Source organism: Chelonoidis abingdonii, chromosome 6 (assembly GCF_003597395.2).
Source record: "Chelonoidis abingdonii isolate Lonesome George chromosome 6, CheloAbing_2.0, whole genome shotgun sequence".
Taxonomy (NCBI): Eukaryota; Metazoa; Chordata; order Testudines; family Testudinidae; genus Chelonoidis; species Chelonoidis abingdonii.
In genome coordinates, this window is record NC_133774.1 from 46,961,636 (window position 1) to 46,982,288 (window position 20,653).

General features: G+C 41.7%; 1 protein-coding gene across 2 annotated transcripts in view; it reads left to right on the forward strand.

Annotated features, from left to right (window-relative positions):
* Nucleotides 1-1,584: 1,584 nt before the first annotated feature.
* Nucleotides 1,585-20,653, forward strand: part of AP3B1 (adaptor related protein complex 3 subunit beta 1) — a 275,539-nt gene continuing 256,470 nt past the window's right edge. The window contains exon 1 of one of the 2 annotated variants that reach the window (XM_075066996.1): nt 1,585-1,909. In XM_075066996.1, coding sequence (XP_074923097.1) covers nt 1,779-1,909 — 131 coding nt within the window. In that variant the 5' untranslated portion in view covers nt 1,585-1,778. The remainder of the gene's footprint in view (nt 1,910-20,653) is intronic. The other variant, XM_075066997.1, reaches the window with a different exon arrangement.

The following is a 20,653-nucleotide window of genomic DNA, read 5'->3' on the forward strand; positions in this document are numbered from 1 at the left end:
TCCGTAATGCCCCTTTGCCATATACATTGGCCAAACTGGACAGTCTTTACACAAAAGAATAAATGGACACAAATCTGACACCAGGAATTATAACATTCAAAAACCAGTAGGAGAACACTTCAGTCCCCTGGGTCACTCAATAACAGACCTAAATTTGGCAATTCTTCAACAAAAAAATTCAAAAGCAGACTCCAATGTGAAACTGCAGAACTGGAATTAATTTGCAAACTTGACACCATCAAATTAGGCCTGAATAAAGACTGGGAGTGGTTGGGTCATTACAAAACCTAAACCTAATTTCCCCTATACTAATTTTCCCCTACTGTTACTCTTACCTTCTTGTCAGCTGTTTGAAATGGGCCAGTCTCATTACAAAAGTGATTTTTCCTGCCTTGGTATCGTATTGTTAATTGCATTGTCTCATTAGACTGACCTCTCACTGGGTAATGCAACTCCCATCCTTTCATGTGCTGTGTATTTATACCTGCTACTGTATTTTCCACTCCAGCCCTCTGATGAAGAGAGTTCTAGCCCACCAAAGCTTATGCCTAAATAAATGTTAGTCTCTAAGGTGCCACACGGACTCCTTGTTGTTTTTGCTGATACAGACTAACACGGCTACCATTCTGAGATTGCTGAGGGATATTGTGAAAAACAATTCGAGGTTGGTGCTCACAGAGCAGCTGCAGATGGCTGAGTGCCCCTGGGGCTGAGAAATGAACACGGACGGGAAGGATCACATTCTAATGCAGAGTTGGGGCACGCAGTAGCGGCAAACCTTTCGGATGCAATCATGCAAAGGCCACTAACAGTGTGCCAAACTTGCACCAGCTTTCCAGCACAAAGAACACCAGAATGAGAGAGGCACTGGAGGAGCAAGCAGCCATCACAGTCTAGAAACCTGCAATGCAGGAATGCACAGCTCACTTACTGCAAGACTGGGGCTTTGGTAGGGTGGTTCTTTTGTAATAGAGGCTTCCAGGATGCAGTGAATGAGAGGAAATTGCACGGACCGTGGGTTTTTACTATGAAATCATTGTTCATACGGGGCTTGCTGGCGGATCAGGGCCTAACTGAAATACAGAAGGTAACCGAACAGCACACAGGAGGAATGCAGATTCTGGGAACACCCTGGGCTAGTTCGGGCACCCACGTGAAGATTTCTGCTTTAAATATATTATTTTTGACCTGACGGGGTCCCTTGAAAGTAGCTGCAGGCACACGGCAAACGGGCCCGGCAGGAGGGGCCGTGCAGATGGGAGCAGTGATCCCCGGAGCCTCAATCCGTACGGTAGCCCGGGGAAACCGTGGGGATGGTGCGGCTGGCCAAAAATAATACCTTGAAGCATAAATCTTCACTTGGGTGCCAGTACTGGCCCAGACTGTTCCCTTCCGCCCCCCGCCGGACATTGCCTCAGGAAGGAGACTCCTCCCTTGTTCCCCATCATGGAGACTCCGATCCTCCCTCCGGGGAAGAGGGAGGGGGGTGACGGAGTCACACCGCCTGCGCACACGCCGCCGGGTCACGCTAACAGCTTGGGCGGAGCCTCACACGCCCCCTCTCTTCCCTTCCGGGCCGACGGCAAATCGGTTGCCATAGTAACGTTAAAACTGAGACTGGGAAAGTTCCGCTTCTGCAGCTCCGCCCCATCATGTGACACTCCAGCGCCCGCCGCTGCCGTTAGCTTCCGGGAAGCGTCCGGTCCGGTGTGTGCGAGCGCGTACGTTGCATTCGGCAACAGGGCAACCGGCAGGTGGACAACAGCAGCAGCAGCAGCATGTCCGCGAGCAGCCTTGGCTACAATGAGCAGGGCGGGGAGGCGGCGACGGAACAGGGGCAGGAGGCGACGCCCACCACAGCCCCTTCCGTCCCTGCGGCCTTCGGGCTCTTCAGCAGCGACACCAAGAAGTAAGGGGGCGGGGAGTGCGGGAGTCCGGCATTGGGGCGGAGTGGGCAGGACAGACAATGCGGGTGTGCGGGATACACACTGACCGTTGCCACTCTCCTATGCCCAACTGCATATGTTGAATGAGACTTCGCCGGTTGATCGCCACAGACCCGCTCACTTACTACACAACTTCTAAAAACAACTTCCTTGGAGAGCTGTTTGCATGAGCTAACAGCCTCAGGAGAACAAAACGATGCAAAATCAATGTATCGTGGTGGAAGTAGTGTTTTCAGAACCAGTCGGTACCAGATGATACAGGCATTTCCATGCAAGTTGTGTGTGTGACAGGTACTATCCAAAGGGGCTCTTGTAGCAAATCGGTGACTACCATTTTTCTGATTGCCGTGTAAAACATTTAGTTACTGCCTCTGTTTAAACTGTTTGTGTCTTTTGTTAATAGATAACAGAACAAAAATACACTTTAAAATTGTTTTAGTTTTAAACTCTTTTAGGTTGTAGTTCATCAGCAATTTTGATGCTTAAAACCTACTGAAAGATCAGTTTCTTTTTACAGGTAAATAAGGTCTCTAAAAGGTGCCAATATTCTTATGGGACACTTGTAGCTATGATGTTTAAACTAACACCAACCTATGGAGGTGTCTAAACATAATGTGAAAGACATTGTTTAGTTTTGCAAGTGGTCTCAGGACAAAATTGAGGAAATAGAATATCCTTGGATTTAGCATGGAGACTGTTTGTAAGCATACTGGCACAGAGTGTCTGCATCCACTTAAACAAACAAATCTGAAAGACAAGAAACACATCTAGTATTGAATAGCGGAGTTCAAGAAAGACAAGGTGGGCCAGGTGATATCGTTTATTGGTTCAACCTCTTGTACTCCTGAGGGAGTTCTGTGCACAATATTATGGAATTCTGCAAGTTTTATGGTCAGTAAATAAATGTGGAGGTCCAGTATGACAATGGATAGCACAGACATGCATAGGGACCAACTTCCCCTCTTTCCCCTGGGTGCAATCTCCCCTCTGGCCCTGGCCCCAGCCCCACCCCTACTCCACCCCTTCCATGAGGCCCCACCCCATTCCATACACTTACCCAAAGTCTCCGTCCCTGTCCTGCCCCTTCCCAAATCCCCGCCCCCTCCCCTGAGTGTGCCATGTTCCTGCTCTTCCCCCCGCCCCCACCCTAAGTGTGCTAATGCTGCCAAACACTTGTTTGGCAGTGGCCGGGTGGGAAGTGCTGGGAGGTAGGTGGAGGAGTGGGGACAGGATGCACTGAGGGTGGGAGGAGGGGGTGGGGCGGAGGAGGAGGGGAGCTTGGCTTACAGTGGGTGCAGAGCATCCACTGATTTTTTCCCTGTGGGTTCTCCAGTCCTGGAGCACCCATGGAGTCAGCGATACAGCTGCATGGAGGTGGGAGATCATCCTGCAAACATCCCCCCCCCCTCCAACCGCCCAGGACACAGACTCAGTGGTGAGGCTGCACCTCACCCTGATGCAGCGCAAGGGTCAGGTATGCCCCTGAGGTCCATGTCCTGGGTGATCTCCCACCCCTGTGCAGCCGGTGGCCAGTGCACTCCACTGCCACCCTGGAGCCTTCACGTTTATTTATTCACAAATAAAACTTGCAGGATTTTAAAATATTGTGCATACAATTTTTAATTTTTTGGTGCTGAATTCCCTCGGGAGTAGTAGGTAAAGCAACTCACCAGGGTTAGCAGCCCCACACCAGGTGCACCAAGTGTGGTTAGGCAAGCTCAGCCTAGCAGGATACAAGTGTGAAGGGGGTTGGTGTGGGGTGAGTGGGGTTTTGTGCGGGGCAATCTGGGTGCGGGCAGCTCAGTGGGGGGTCTGGATGCCGGGGGGATTTGTAGGCACAGGGGCTAGTTGCAGGAGGCTTCTGGGTGCAGGGGCAATGGGATTCTGCAGGGGGGTCCAGGGGAAGGTGGTTGTGGCTCAGTGGAGGAGTCTGGGTGCTGGGAGTTGGGGTTGGAGATGTGGGGATCTGGGTGCAGCGGGTTGGGGCTCAGTGGTGTAGTGGTCCAGATGTGGGGGGCTCATAGGATGATCTAGGTGCATAGGAGGTGGGGTTCAAGTGCAAGGGGCTCAGCGGGGCCTGGTCTGGGTGCAGGGGTGGGGGTCCGGATGCAGAGGAGGTGGGGCTTGACAGAGAGGTTTGGGCCTGGGGATCTGGATGCAAGGGAGTTGGCAGATGGGGGATTAGTTCCCTATACAGTGACCCCTCCCCTGTGGCTGGGGAGTGATGGGGGCAGGAAGTGGGGGTGGCTGCGGAGTTTGGGGAGGTTTCTGGAGTTGTCTGACCTGGCCCTGGCCACTGTGTACTCCTTCCTCAGCCCATCTGGGACTGGCAGCTGAGCCTGGTGCAGGGTAGGAGCCAGTAGTGGGGTTGGGGCTGGAGAGGGCTGGGTGCGGGGGGATGGGGCTCGGTGGGGGGGCGTGTCTGGATGCAGTGGGCTCTGCATGCGGGGGGGAGGCTTGGCGGGGTGGGGGTTCGGGTTTGGTGGCCTCTAGTGCAGGGGTTCTGGTTGTAGGGGTGTGAGTCTTGGTGGGGGGTCTGGATGCATGAGGGTTGGGCAAGGGGGGGATCTGACCCACCCACCCCCTCTGATGATTGCTCTGGGTGCCGGAAATGATGCACCCACCCTGGTGGGAAGGGGTCCATGACTACTGTTGCGGCTTCCCTTTGCTTCCCCATCAGAAAATCAGATTTTTTTTTATTTAAATTGGATTTTTTTTGATAGGTTGTTTCCTTAAAAAGCATTTTATCTAAAGATAGTTTTGATTAAGGTACATTACAGCTCAAAGATCTCTCACCATGGAATAGGGATTATAAATTCTAGTTCTATAGTATGAGACAATATATTCATGTAATGTTTAAGAAAAGTTTTGTAAATGAGTTCTAATAGTTCATGGATTGGGGACCCAATCTTGTGGGGATCCAGGGGCTTCTGTATAGATTATTTAGGTTAATCTGTCTATCTACCCAGTGAGACTCAGTGCTCAGTCTAGAAGATTCCATCAGAGATGCTTAGTTTTGCAGTTCTCAAACTGTGGATTTGTGTCTCCAGAGATAACGTGCTTGTTAACAGCAAAAGTGTTTTTAAATAAATAATATATAGAGGTGAGAAACTACAGCCCTCAACCCTATTGTCCCTCTGCAAATTTGTGTACACAGTCAATCCCTTATCTCTCTAAAAGTGCAAAGTTTCAAAAAGTTAAATGAATAGAAGATTGTTGGTGGCGAAATAGATCTGGACAAGGAGAAGAAATCTGGAGATAAATGTGAGAAGCATATTCCAGAAGTCTTGAGGTCTTTCTGAGTGTAGCCTTCATTGATTTGAGATCTCCCATACCATTCTCTCACTAGAAGGGAAAACCTAAAATGGCAGCATTCCGTAGAAGAGATCCAGTTTGGGAATATTTTAATGAAGTTCCTGTACCTGTGGGTAAGACAGGCATGTGAGCAAAATGTGAACAGTGCAACAAAGAAACGCAAGGCCTGGTTGCCCGAATGAAACAACATCATGAGAAGTATTCCTTCTCAGGAGGAAGTTGCATTGAAGATGATGAAAGGAACATGTTTGAACATACAGGATCTTTAGGTTGGTAAACTTTTTTTTTATTTCATACTTCTTTCTTAAGGACTGCCTGTCTTCCTTCTGGACTTTTCTTGAATTCTCATGTTTGAGCAGAAAATATAGCTGTTACTCTATGGTACTATCATTTTAGATGTGGTTGTGATAAAAAAATAAATAGCTGAAATAGGCAGATCTTCCTTTTACAATTTCACCTTTAAAGTAGTACTGAGTGTCCGTGAATGCAATGAGTAGTATGAGATACTCAATGAGCAGTGTGGTAATAATTAAATAACCACACTGACTTATTTTGTTTAGGAGAATCCATTCTGAAGACTATCCACCTTCAAGATCGCCATAATTTTCTATAGTTTCAGAGTTATCTGCCAATGCTAGTGTTTGTCATATCATGCATGTCACATAGTCACAGTATATCATCTGTAGCAAAAAAGAAAAAAAAATCTCCATCATCCAGAAACAACCATAGATAAGTTTGTGATAAGAACCAGCAGATTACAAAAAGAGGTAATTGATGAAAAAATTGCCCAGTTTGTTTATGCAACAAACGCTCGTTTCCATATTATAGAGAACTCACATTTCACTAACATGGTTCAGTCATTAAGACCAGGTTACAGTCCACCCACCAGAGCAGATGTCACTGGCCAAATTGCTGGGTAAAATGTATGAAAGAGAAATTGAGCAGTGTGCAAAAGAGTGAAATTGTTAACCTGAGTCTTGATGGGTGGTCAAGATCCTGTTGTATTTGCTTGTGTGACAATAGAAGAAGGGAATGTCATCCTTACAGAAACACTTGATACATCAGGAAATACACACACAGCAGATTACTTACAAGAATTAGCAGTAAAAATAACAATCTGTGGAAAAAAAATTCAAATATCTCGTACGCAGCTTGGTCACATCCAATGCTGCAAATGTATCCAAGATGAGAAGAAATTGTTTAGAAGAGAGTGAAGAGAGTCCCAAGCTAATAACATATGGTTGCAGTGCTCATTTGATACACCTCCTACCCAAAGACTTCAGTTTTCCAGAAATAAAGGCTAATGTTGTTGAAATTTCAAAATACTTCCATAACAACCACTTTGCAGCAGCTGCTCTGGAAAAAAGTGGGAGGAACCAAGCTAACTCTCCTACAAGATGGGCGATGGAATTCAGTAGTGGACTGTTTTGAGCACTATATCAAGAACTGGTCTAATCTGATGACAGCTTGTGAACAAAATTGTGAAAAAATAGATGGCACTGTCACAGCCAAAATTTTCAAGATTGGGCTTAAGAGAAATGTTGAACACATGCTGAGTATTCTGAAGCCTATTTCTATAGCCTTGAACAAAACGCAGGGAAATAGCTGTTTTATTGCTGATGCTGTTGACGTTTGGAAGGAACTGAGTGAGATCTTAAAGAGAAAAATATGCAATGACAAAGTTAAATTACAAGCACTAAAAAAAAACGAATGGGACAAGCAATATCTCCAGCTCATTTTCTTACAGATATTCTCAATACTCGGTATCAGGGTCACCTTAATTACTGAAGAAGAGGAGTTGGCTATGACATGGACATCCAGCAATCATCCCTCCATAATGCCAGCTATAATAAACTTCAGAGCTAAGGGTGAACCATTCAAGAAATGTGTTTGCTGATGATGTTTTAAATAAAGTCAGACCAGTGAACTGATGGAAGTCACTTAAGCACTTGGATTCAGAGACTCTTGAAGTGATAATCTCACTTTTAACAGCAGTAGCTTCTGCTGGTGTAGAAAGAAAAAGCAGGAAAGCTTGTTTTTCTTTTCCAGATTATGAGCAAACAGGAAAATGAAGGTGGAGATGACTGAGTTAGCTGCAGAAACCAATATTTTAAGTTTCTCATATTGACCTGTCTGACACAGTCAATTTAATTTTTTTATTAAAATATTTCATTCAACTATTTTGATTAAAAACAATTTTAACAAAAACAAACCTTATTTTAAAAAACTTAAGTGTTTAAATTAAAAAATGCATATGCTTGTTTTGTTAAAATATTATTATGTTTGCTATTGAAGAAAAAAATCCAGAACACACAGCGTTGTTGTTTTAGTTAAATAAAACAATTTAAGTGTCTTTCTGGTGATGTTCTCCTCCTAATACAGCATGGCAAGAAAATCCTCCAAATATTAATGATTAACTTGTTGAATTAGAGAGAGTTCACCTCCCAATGACTTCATAATATCTGCTTCAATTACCTTTGGTAAATGAAATAACCAAACAATCATTCATTTTCTGATATAGCTATACAACCAATTTAAAAGTTTTTTTAAAAATAAATCACTTTAAAAATGTACACTGTGTGCCTTCTAAAAATGAAACCTACGTGTTGTGAAGAATATGTATTAAGGTTATAACAACCAACAAGAATGCACTTTTATGTAGAAATCCATGATTAAATCGAGTCGTCTTGACTCGTGATTTAAATCAAGTCCACCCTGATTCTGTGCTTTTGCTGTGGCTCAGAATTCCCCCAGGGGTGGTGTTGGTGAGAGAACCATACAAGCTCGTCAACAAGCTATTCAAGCCAAAAGGGTATCTGTCAGGAAAATGGAAATCCAATCATATCAAAACCAATGGAAACGAATATAAATTATGGTCTTGTTTACACTAGACATTTCAGATCTGAAGAAGAGCTCTGTGGAGCTCAGACGCTTGTCTCTTTGACCAACTGAAGTTTGTCTAATGAAAGATACCAGTCACCCACCTTGTTCCTAGAAAATTCAGTTGTTTGTGTGTGCTTCAGTTGATTGTTTCTCACAAGTAATGAGTGCACCCATGCTACCAAACCTGAACTGATATCAACTATACAACAATTCAGTTGGGATTTCTGTCATTTTTGAGCATTGTTATCTTTGTGGTAATTTTCCTTAGCTAGAAAACCTTCTTAGTTTGCCAAATGAGTCATTTTTCTGTTCCCCTGCCATTTCTCCCCCCCCATCATTTCTTTTAGCCATGATTCCTGCTGAACTGACCTCCCTCTGTACGTACAGATTAACTGCACCTTTACCCAATGTCCTCACCACAAATTCTCTTAGCTCTGGTTCTGTAACTCCAGCTGTTGTGCCACAGGTGGATCAGTGGCTGGGACTATAATAATAATAGGTAGCTCTTCTACAGTGATGTTTTTGTTTTTTTTTATCTGTAGCTCTGAAGCACTTTACAAAGGAGGTAAGTATCAATTTACACCCCTAAAAGATATGTTTCAGTAATTACTGGCCATCAACCAGTTTTTAGGCTTGAAGTTTTGAAGTTAGATGAAGGTTTCTAACTATCAGAGGAGCGAAGTTCTGGAACAGCCTTCCAGTTTTCCCCTGGGTCAGATTGGCAGAGACTCTCCCTTTTTTTTTTTTTGGTGCCTTCCTCTGCAGCATGGGGTATGGGTCACTTGCAGGTTTAAACTAATGTAAATGGTGGATTCTCTGTAACTTGAAGTCTTTAAATTTTGATTTGAGGATGTCAGTAACTCAGCTAAAGGTTATGGGTATATTACCGGAGTGGGTGGGTGGGTGGTTCTGTGGGTTGCAACGTGTAGGAGGTCAGACTTAGATGATTATGATGGTCCCTTTTGGCCTTAAAGTCAGTACATATAAGAATTAATTCTAAGAGGTCCTATGGTCTATACTGGGGGTCAGACAAGATAATCACAGTGGTACTTCCAAGTCTGAAAAGCTGTGAATCTCTCTGAATTCTCATTCTGCAAGTGGGGAAACAGACAATGAAATAACTTGCCCATGGTCATGCGGTAGGCTAGTGGCAGAGCCAGGAAAAGAAACCAGGCTTACTGGGTCCTGTATATGTATGTGGTGTGTGTAATTATAAATAAACATGGATAAGTTAGGATAATTGAAGAGCTCCTGGAGTGTGTGTGTGACTGATCTTGCCCCTTAGATTCCTTCTGAAATTTCTAAACTTCACAGAGGGAGAGGAAGATGTGGTAACTGAAGGGCTTGAAGAACAAGCACCTCTGATGTTTTTTTCGGAGCAGGATTTGCAACCAGCAAACTTAGGGCTAGTTTATGTATGAGGTTATCCTGAATAAGTAACTCCATGTGTGGACACAATAAGGGATAACTCCATGTTTAGACAAGCCATTAGTGGCTAGCCTGAGGAGTTCCAGTACTAGTGATGTGGGGAAGTACCTTGCGGAAATAGGTTATGGGTTATGGTGGGGGGACAGCAGGTACAGTCTGAGCTGGTGATCTACAGCTGACTTGCCACTGAGGACCTATGGATTTGGGACTTTAGTAAATCAAACAAACAAAAAACCAAAACTACTTCCTTGAATATGACTGGAAGACATGAGTTTTTAATTGTCAAGAACAATTTTGGTGGTGATGCTTAATAGGTCAGTTGTAAGATGTTTTCATGCATCCCATGGCAAATCATCCAGAAGGGTGATATCAGAAGCTTTTTCTTATTTGCCTCAGGTTTTTTAGAGGGAGGGTGGCTTTCTCATGCACCCCTTATGCAGAGCTCCAGTAAGAATAGTTGGGAAGAGAGTCTGGTGTTCGAGTTTAATTCTATACACATTTCCTGGTCAAACCATTTGAAACTGTTTTGCTAGAAAAACAACAAGGAGTACTGGTAGTCTTTAAGGTGCCACTGATTTATTTGGGCATAAGCTTTTGTGGGTAAAAGCTTATGCCCAAATAAATCTGTTAGTCTTTAATGTACCACCAGACTCCTTGTTGTTTTTCATGGATACAGACTAACACGGCTACCCCCGATACTTGTTTTGCTAGAGATGTTACAGATAATTCCCAGTTCCTGACCCAGGTCCAAGTTGATTCTTGTTGCAGTGAATGGACAGAAGTAATATGTGCGCCCTTGGTATTCAACTCTGGTGGCACAAAGGTTTTGTATTGGGAATTGAATTGGAATCCCTCTCAGGGTGGATTGTTTTAGATCACTGACTTCAATCTGGTTTTGCATTTGTAGTTTCTATGTATTTTTGTATTTAGGAAAAAAAAAAGTTGATTCTCATGGGCAACCCGCTAAACCATGTTGATGTGCACTAAAATATAGCCTTTTCACTCAATTTGATGTTTCTTTTTATTAACCAGGAACTAAATCCATAGACATTTGTTCAAGCAATTATATAGCTTAATTTACACTTACTCAGATTCTTAATTTTTTATTATGTTAGAAAATGGTGAATGATGCATTTCTTATTTACTAGATTTATTTATTTTTCTTTGACTTGTATCAAGCTCGACATGGATGGAAATTCAAATTTAATTCAAAATGCACAAAAACTAGCATTTAAATTTGTATTAAACAAAGCTACTTTTAATTTGCTGGATATATATATATCTATATCTATCTATCTATCTATCTATATATATATACACATCTATATATATCTCTCTCAAAAGATTATCAAAACATGTTTTGCATTTAAAAGGTTGATGTATTAAAGGAAGTACAGTAGACCACCATTTTATCTGACTCTCCCTTAATTGGCACTTGGCTCTCCATATTTACAGAACACCTAGGACTCCAGGGTCTGAAGCGGGTGATCTCTCCTGTGGCCAGTAGATGGCACTGCAGCATCACATTTTCCCATTTTCCGGGGTGTCCGGAGTTTTGATTATCTGATCTGGTCTTAGTCCCAATTAGACTGTATAAATGGGGTTCTATTGTATCTGTATTTAGTGAATAGAAATTATTGTTCCTGGTTGGTGCATGTATGTCTACACTTAAAAAGCTACAGCTATGCCCCTGTAGTGCTTCAGTGTAGACACTCACTGCAGTGATGGGAGGAGTTCTCCCGTCAGTATAGTTAATCCACCTCCCTGAAAGGCAGTATCTTCGTCAACAGAAGAATTCTTTTGTTGACCTCGCACTGTCAATGCAGGGGGTTAGGTTGGCATAGCTACGTCTCTTGGGTATAGATTATTCACTACACCAATGTATGTTTTTTCAATGTAGACCAGCGCTATGTCGTTCAAGATTTTAGAACTAGTAGATTTCATCCTCCTACATCATTTTTATTCATAAATTGGAAAAAGAAAACAAACTTTTCTGGTTTAAATCTGTATTTAATTTAAATTAAAAAAATACAATTTAAATAATCTTGGGGTTTTTTTTTTGGTTTTTTTTAAATCTGTTTATCTACCCTGATTCCTCTCCGTGGAGCCTTATTTGTAATCCAAGTGGAGGATGGCATACTTTTTTTTAAACACCGTAGGTATGGTCTTTAGCTTAGTGGTATAAGAGTGAGCATAGGTCTTGTGCTTGTTTTTTTTAAAATGCGGAGAGTTTTTTTACTGGAGACTACAAAGTGACTGTCATTTGTTCTTGGGATACAATCTGCAGATCTTCCCCAGACTTTCTGAGGTGCTGTAATAACTCCATAGTTATGGTTGGACATTTGTACTTAACACTGAGATTAAGGGTGGGATTTCCAGAAGTGTGAGTCTTTGTCTTAACTGCTCCTGTTTATAAAGCTCCACCAGACTTCAGTGGCAGTGTAGTTAAGACAGGGGTGTGTGCTCTTGAAAATCCTATCTTCAGTCTGTCTGTTTAGATTATTGTGGAATAAATTTGGAGACTTTCTTCTTGGACTACAGAGACTGCCTGAAACAACCTCACAGATAGGTATTACTTGTCCTCTGTCATCTCAATGGATTGTTAACTCTGAAACCTAAAGCTGGTGGTTTAAACATCAGTTTCTTAATTAACGGTTTTGCTGCTGATCATTTTAGCAGAAACTTCCAGCTAATGTGCTTATCCTATAAAGTACCTCTCAAATATCCCTGGGTGCCAAAAGTCCCAGATGTTCTTGGCCCATTTGTTCAAACTTCCAGTTTTCCTTCTGGCAACTTTTTAATGATGGACTTATAAATTATCTGTACAGAAATCTGCTACAAACAATGTGGTCTCACAGGTAATGATATTGGCTTCCATAAGTATAAATATTAGCATATTAATTAGTATGGCTTATTAGCTGTGAACTGGAAAAAATACACTCCTTATTCCTAGTACTTGACATATTAGAATTTGGCAATGTGATGTGAATGGAGAGACTAATACATCAAATTTTAAACTAAGTTCTAACTGATGATGTCTATAATAGAATATTGGGGAGGGCTTATTAGTGTAATTTTTATGATGCATGGAGAGCAGGATGAGTGGCTTCTTAAGCAGCTGTATGCAATTATCACAAAGGACTTCTTTTTGGGAGGCATATGCTAGAGATCTCATTCTGCTAGTAGTAAAAGATTGTTGGGGTTCTTAGAAGATCTATACATTTTTAACACTCAGTCTTTCACCCAATTCAGGGTAATTCTATTTCAGACCTCTTTCTGACAGATATGTTAATCACTGAACTAAAAATTAGTTATTTTGGTACAAGAGATCACAAGCTGAGTATATTCATCATGTACAAGCAGTACAGTTCTAACCAGTAATATTATTCACAAAATTACATTAAAAATTTAAGGCTGTAAAGTTAAGCATTCAAAAGATAGGAAATGCCAGTATTTAAATTGCCTTTGTTATCTTAGTTTGGCTCTCCAATGTATGTTGTAATAATCTTTTAATTAAATTATTGCATACTATTTTATTTTTCACAGGACACCAGCTTCATTCAGTAGACGAGTGATGGTACTTACCAAATGACAAGCTATTCAATATTTTGTTTTCTTCTTGTTGTTCAATATGTGACTCATGCCTTATTTACTGTGCCATTTTCAAACCCTGCTCTGAATATAGAATTATTAACTTCTTCAGTGGTTTTTCTGTACCATTCATCAGCATATTATCTGGGTGGTTTACAAATACTAAAATTCATTTTCACAACACACTGAGACATAGGGATCTTATCCTTTTTTTTACCGATTGGTATCTGAGCAGAGAGAGAGATTAAGTTCGGAAGTATCCACTAATTCTGAGTGCCCAATTTGAGATGCCCAAGACTTGGCTTTCAGAGTACTTAATATTATAAAGTATTTCGGTGCTGCATGTGTATTGCACTTAGATTTCAGTTGCTGCTGCAAGTACTCATCCCCTTTGCAAGTTGGGCACCCGGAAAACACAATTAGTGAATAGCTTTGAAAAACTTGGCTTTAATGCCTAGCATCACAAAGGAACACTATGGCAGAGATGGGGAGAGAACCCAGTTCTCCAGGGCAGCATTGAGAGCAGCCTTAACAATCCTTTCTCTTCCAATTCCCAGCCTTATTCACTACACACTTTTCAACACTGGCAACAAATGAGGCAAGGGTCCTAGAGAAAACAGCTTCTACTACGCAGTCCTGATTCATCCCCAGAACATGCTCCATCCTGTGCACTGAATGATGCAGGGGTCCTGTGGGGAAAAAAGTATGTGATCATGTAATCAAAGACTATCATGGTGCATACACACACAAGGTCCAAATGAAGATTGCCTTCCCTTCCCAAATTCCTGGGGAAGGGATGGCTTCAGTCCAGGATTAGAAGGGGAGATTCCTCAGTTCTCATCTTTTAGTGTTTCTGCCTGCAGAGCTTGAAAATACTTCAGAGATGGCCAGTGGGGATTAGAGGAGAGCAGAGTGATATGCATTGCCTTCATGGGTGAACATGTCACGTCAACAATATTGCCAGCCCTTTCACTTGGAGAGTTTGGATTTCTGGTTCCTGTTTTAGTGACGTGGTGATGTGGTGTTCACGTAGTAAGACTGTTGTGCTTGCCTCTTAAGCGGTGGAGTTTGGTAGGGAGAATCAAAAAGTTCTGTATCAAAGATCCATGTACTTGCATAAATATTCAGCACAAAAGATAAGAAACGAGTGAGATTTAACATTGCTCTTATTAATTATTAAAGTTATGTGTATTAGTTATGTTAGGAAAGCAGTTATTTTATACATACTTGTTTGCCTTGGCTAAAGATAATTTTGAGCCAGAGCTTTTGCAGCAAATGTTTGATTAGAGGGGCGAAGGGAAAGTCTTAGAATGGGGGAGAGAGATCTTTATGACTAAAATTGGAATGTACAGTGCCCCTTTTTTACCTTTCTTCTGTATTGATTGAACCCAAACCAAAGAGGAGAGAAATATAATCAATCTATTCAGTATGCATTGCTTCTAACAAATCTTCTGATTACTTGAATCAACCCAACCATATCAAGAACACAGAGGTGAATGGCAGGGCTTGTTCATCTCAGGGTAGAAACAAGATCAGAAAAAAATGGCTCTGATTCCTTTAGAATGGAAAACTGGCTTAATGCGTGAGTAGTAGTGAGAGAGATCCTCGTGACCAAAGTGAATTGGCCTAGAAAGCTTTGGCTTGATTAGGTCAGTTAAATAAAATGTCTTATTGGAAAAGACATGGAAATAATTTCTGCAGTACAGTGATATGCTATTTGGCTGCAAACTAAGGAAAAAAATTCATAACTAACCATAATGAGTCTGTAATATGCTATTCTTCTATGGTGAGGGCAAAAGAGTTGAACCAGTCCTTGTTGCCTCCTTTAGCATTAGGAGGAAATACTGCGAATATAGTGCTGTAGAATGAACGTATATGCATGTCCTAAAATACAGGTCCTGCCTCATGAAGCTATTTGCAGCCCAACAGATGAAACTTCACTATCAACAAATCTGTTCTTTTGCTAAAATACATATTTTGCAAGTATGCAATAAATACTATAAAATTAAATATGATTTGGTTCCTGGAAACTGCATGTTTATAGCAATAAAACTTGTACTGAGATATTTAACCAAATGTCAAATTTTACAGGCAAACCACATGAAGAACATAGGTATTTACTGATAGATAGATACAGTATTTAAGCATTTCAACAGATGGCAAAATTTCTAACAAGCATTTTCAACTTTAGTGATTTGCATCTTTAAACTAGAATTGCCAGACAAAATTCATTTGTAATTTATTAGGGTCCTCTTCCTGCAGTTTTGGCTTATGTATGCTGCTGAGCTGTTCATCAGGAAAGTTGGCTGGACTGCAAAACTGTTTTTTGTTTTTTTGCTGAAATTTGCCATAGCCTTGTACAGAGAGCTGATGGGGATTTCATGAAGATTCTTATTTCTCTATGCAGAAGATTAATCCAAATTCATCAAATCCAAAAACTTGCTTTCAACAGCTGCCAAAGGTGTTTTTGCAGTTTTTAAATTATTTGAGTTTTGATTTGACATCTGTTAACCGGTCATGGAAAGCTTGTAGAGACTGCCATTTATGGAATTCTTTAAGGGGGAGTACACCCCCAATATTCAAACTTGATGCATATACTGGTTCACTAGCAAATCTAGATTCATGCCCATCTGTTAGAATGGCACGATGCCCACTAATATGGTGGTATGCCAGTTTCTATTGGATCTGTGAGCCAGCAAAGATAAATGGTTTGGCTGGAATGTATCCTATAATATAGGTACTGAATCCTAAGCTGAGTCTACAGCAGTGGTCTCTAAACTTTTTACGCCCAAGATCACTTTTTGAATTTAAGGGCAATCCAGGATCTACCCTTCCCCGAAGCCCCCCCCCACTTGTTCCATCACTCACTCTCTCCATCGCTTGCTCTCTCCCATCCTCACTCACTTTCAGAGGCAGGGGCAGGGGTTTGGGAGGGGATGCGGGCTCGGGGCTGGGACCGAGGGGTTTGCAGTGTGAGAGGGGGCTCCGGGCTGAGCTTGGGACAGGGGGTTGGGATGTAGGAGAGGGTGAGGGATGCAAGCTCTGGGAAAGAGTTTGGGTGCAGGAGGGGGCTCTGGGCTGGGGCAGAGTGATGGGGTCTGGGCTGGGATTGGGTCGCGTTCTATTGGGGTAGAGGTGTGCCATGTACTAAAGATATCTAGAGGAAGTAAATTGTACATTTAATCCACTTCAAATATGGTAATAAACTAGGACGGAATCAAGTGGTCTGAAAAGATTAGAGAAACTGAGTCTCTAGTCATGCAGGGTCCAAAGATGCAATTTTATTGCTTTATGCTTTCATGTTTGCATACATGAAGTGAGAAACAACGATTGGTGTATGTATTTAAATACCTTGTTCACTTTGTGTGCTTTTTGTATTTTCTTGGAGAGGGAAAAATCTAAAACTTCAGTGTGTGGCTTTTTAAAAGATTGTGTTGGGGAATGTCTGAGGTAGCTATACACCACCTTTGCTTTATCTCATTTTTGTAAAACAATACATAAATAAGTTAATTTTTGTATTTACTAGCATATACTAGCATTTTTGTATTTACTAGCATTACTAGGTACTATAATTGACTGTAGCTGCTTTTATCACACAGTAAAAAATATTGCTCCCGGGGGGGGAAAATGTAAATGGATCAAAAACAATTAATGTTATCTTAATGGAAATGCCAAGTTGAAGCATCTTGGCACGCAGAGCAAAATTTAAGATTTTTTTCAATTGTGTTATAAAAAAAAATCTAGTATTTATATCTTAATCAATAGGAGTCTTCCTTCTGAAGTATTCCTTGCCCCATCCTCTTCCTTCCAGAAACAGTATCCAACTGGTCACCTGGATACCTGATCACAAATACCAAAATATACTTTACAGAATGATTTGGGCCCCTAGTCAGCAAGTTATGTGCCAACATTTAAACATGTGAGTAGGCCTTTTGAGCTTGACCTTTTATTTAGAAGTGGTGTGAACTGAATTAGGGTGTGGGAGTTTGAAATAAGTATGTCTTACCCCATTTCTCAGCAAATAAACTGTAAAGTTACATGTTCAGGATGAAAGATTTGACTAGCTTTAAATCCTTTCCATGTGTATTTTTCTTTGTTAACCGGATGAAATCTCATTTTTCATCTGACTCGAAACTGAGAAACAACAATCCAAATGGGGGAATGCTTTGAAAAGAGTTGCTGTGAAATTGAATTTTGATTTCTACTGTCCTGGTTATCAGTAGATGGTCTGTCCCCGTTTTTGCCCCCTCTATCCCTGCTTATTTTGGAAAATGAATCTGTTTTTGCACTTTTGTTTATACTATAGATAAAGTATATTTCCCCCTTCACTTCTTTTCCTCAGTCTGGAAAATATTTGCTTTTGGATGCTACATCGTGGTTTTTTCAAACTGAATGGAAATTTGGGTCTTGCTGAAAGAGCAAACAGCTATTTTCTCCTCTGATTGTAATATGTAGGAGGAAGTGTTTAGATCACACCCAAAGTGCACTGCTTTAAGTGCATGTGTTGTTTAAGATACTTTAGTTGAATTTTCAGCTCCGCAAGCCGATAATGAATATAAATATAAGTGTGCCTCTAATGGAAAGGGAAAGTAATACTGAATAGCACCACAGGATGTCACTCAAACAGTTGTGTAATGAAATGAAGTGGACAAAACACAATTTGTAATTTCTTATAAGAACCCAAATGAACAATAAAATGAACAAATTCCTAATGTACACTGTACCATATGTTTCATAGTAGATGACACTAAAATGAGTTTACAATTTTTCTTTTAAAATTATAAAATTAAACCTTGTTTTCAGATATAGAGCTGGCTAAATTAGTCTGAAATAATATACATTTTAAAACATGAGCAGATTTTTTGGGAGCAAGTTATGACTTCAGTACTGTATATATGTAGTACATAACTGAATCACAGTACTAACACAGATTTCCACTTCAAAACAAAGGGATTTTGCCCTTAAATGTTGTGGTTATTCACTAAGTGTCAACATAATTCCCTAAAACAAAACAGTCATTAACAAACATTTGAGTTACATATGTTTGCTATCAATAAATTTTTTTCAAATTGCAGTTTTGACGTGGTTCACTGAAGTTAACTTCTAATTCTGGCTGTATGGAAGAAAGCATTAGCTGTAACTAGGCTTTTAGGTGTTTGACAGTCAACTTTTATATGACTTGATGTATCTATTAACTTCTGGCTTAAAAATTGAGACAGAGCAGTAGTTTTGTCTGGCAATGTGTTAATACTGAATTCTGCTTAGATCTGTGTTTGGGACGCCGCACCAAAAGTCAAACTTCTTGAGCATAACTAAAAGGCCATGTTAGGTATTGAGTTATCCTTGGAATTTGATTTCAGGTGGCCTCTGCATAAACCCTTGGTAACTTGGATTACATTTCTTTTGAAATATACAGTATCTATAAGTCTCTTTCAGAAGGAAAAGCATCAATTTGTGATTATCAAGACTGATTCTAGATCAGTCTCACTCCTCATTTCGGCATCAAGCTGTAGGTTCCATTTCTGTTAGGCACTGATGGGGAATAAGATAGAAGAGATTGCCTTCATGAACCGGATGCTGCAAAAGTCTAGATGGTGGTTCTTATTCTTGTTTATATTACAGTAGCACCCAGAGGACCAGTTGGGGTCTTGGCCTCATATATGGTACAAAAACATGTCAGTTTCTGAAGGAGACAAATCTTAAAAAGCATGTGCTTAAAAGCTGCAGCTCACAAAGATAGACAGTTGTACAAGAAAATGAGGAGGAATCGTGGCCTCTCTACTTTGAGAAATCTTTGAACTTCAGATCAAATGTCCTTATGACTACATTTTAGTCATGGGTATTTTTAGTAAAAGTCATGGGCAGTAAACAAAAATTCATGGCCTGTGACCTGTCCATGACTTTACTATATTATATATCGTAACAAAAACTTGGGGGGGGGATGGGGGCGCAAATGCTCTGGGGGAGTGCCACAGATTCTGGGGCAGGGTGGCCCGGAACCCGTGCTCATGTTTGGGGGTAGCAGGGGAGTGCAGCCCAGGACCCCTGCTGGGGGGCGGGGTGGGGGGCAGCTTGGGGGGCAGCATGCGGTCCAGTAACCCCGGTGGTGCTGTGACGAGGGTTGGTGGGGCTTGTAGGCTCCCTACCTGGCTTTGCGCAGTGCCCCAGAAGCAGCCGGCATGTTCCCACAGCTCCTAGGGGGAAGGAAGGGTCAGAGGGCTCCCGCCACAAGCTCCGGCATCTCCATTCGCCAGGAACCACAGCCAGTGGGTGCTGCAGGTGTGGTGCCTGCAGACAGGGGCAGCACACAGAGCCCCCTTTCCCCTCTGCCTAGGAGCTGCAGGGATATCCTGGCTGCTTCTGGGCAGTCCCCTGAGGTAAGCCCCGCCTAGCACCCCTACCCCAGTCCTGAGCCCCCCACTAAAACTGCTGCTGGGGTGTGGGGGTGTGGTGGCCTGAGACTGCCCCAGCAGTGGCTGGTGCAACTGAGCCAAAGACTGCCTGATTTGCTAGGGCAACCCCGTAGCCAGCCACAGTGGCTGCAACAGAAGTCACGGAAAATTATGGAATCCGTGAGCTCCGTGAAAGACATACTGCCTTACCTGTAAGTATGCTACAAGAGGGTGTGCCGAAACACATTTCTACTTAAGAGATAAGTGAGTCATGAATGGGAGTGAAAACAGAGGCACCTCAGGGTGAACTTGTTTCTTTCAATTTAACCTAAGCCACCCTCATTTCTGTTTTAACTACCTAGCTATAAAACCAAACCTCTAAGCCCATAAGCAGTAAAGATTTGGGAAGGTCTTAGGGCTCTATTTTCCATATTATGATGATATAAAGTTAATGCTTAGTTTAGCACTTAAATGCCATTTTGATAGGAGATACAGCCACACCAGAGGGAAGGGTCCATATTCTGAGTTATGGTCTGTCTATACGAACATATCAAAAATCATTCAGTGTAAGTCAAAAAGCAATTTTGTAGTGATAGGGACAGGAGACTATCAATCTAATGTAAACTTAGGACTGCCACCATCTTGCTTAGCTTAATGCTTCTCATCCATGAAACTAGCAGGTCTGACCATCTTTAAAGCCAAGTTTAACTGAATTGACTGGAGAATAACTTTCCTGGATAACTGGAGAATAGTCTGGAATTCCGGGTACTAAACTTTCAGCGACTAGACAGTGTTGAGGAAAGAACATGGGCAAATGTGAGGGGCAGATGTATCAGGAACAGGGTTTAGATTTTTCTGAAATATATTTACAGATTGATTACTATAAGTCTGCATAGTCTGTGCAGTGAGGAGGAGGGCATGCTTTGGGATCAACATAGGCTATATCCTTCAGAAAAAGGACTTTCTACTTTTGATTTAAAGAATAACAACAAGAGTTCTGGTAACATCTAACTGCCTCATCAGCCTATGCATCCTATTATGCTAGGAACGCCAAGAACCAAAAAGCATAAAAGGGATGAGGGGGTAGGGAAAGGACTG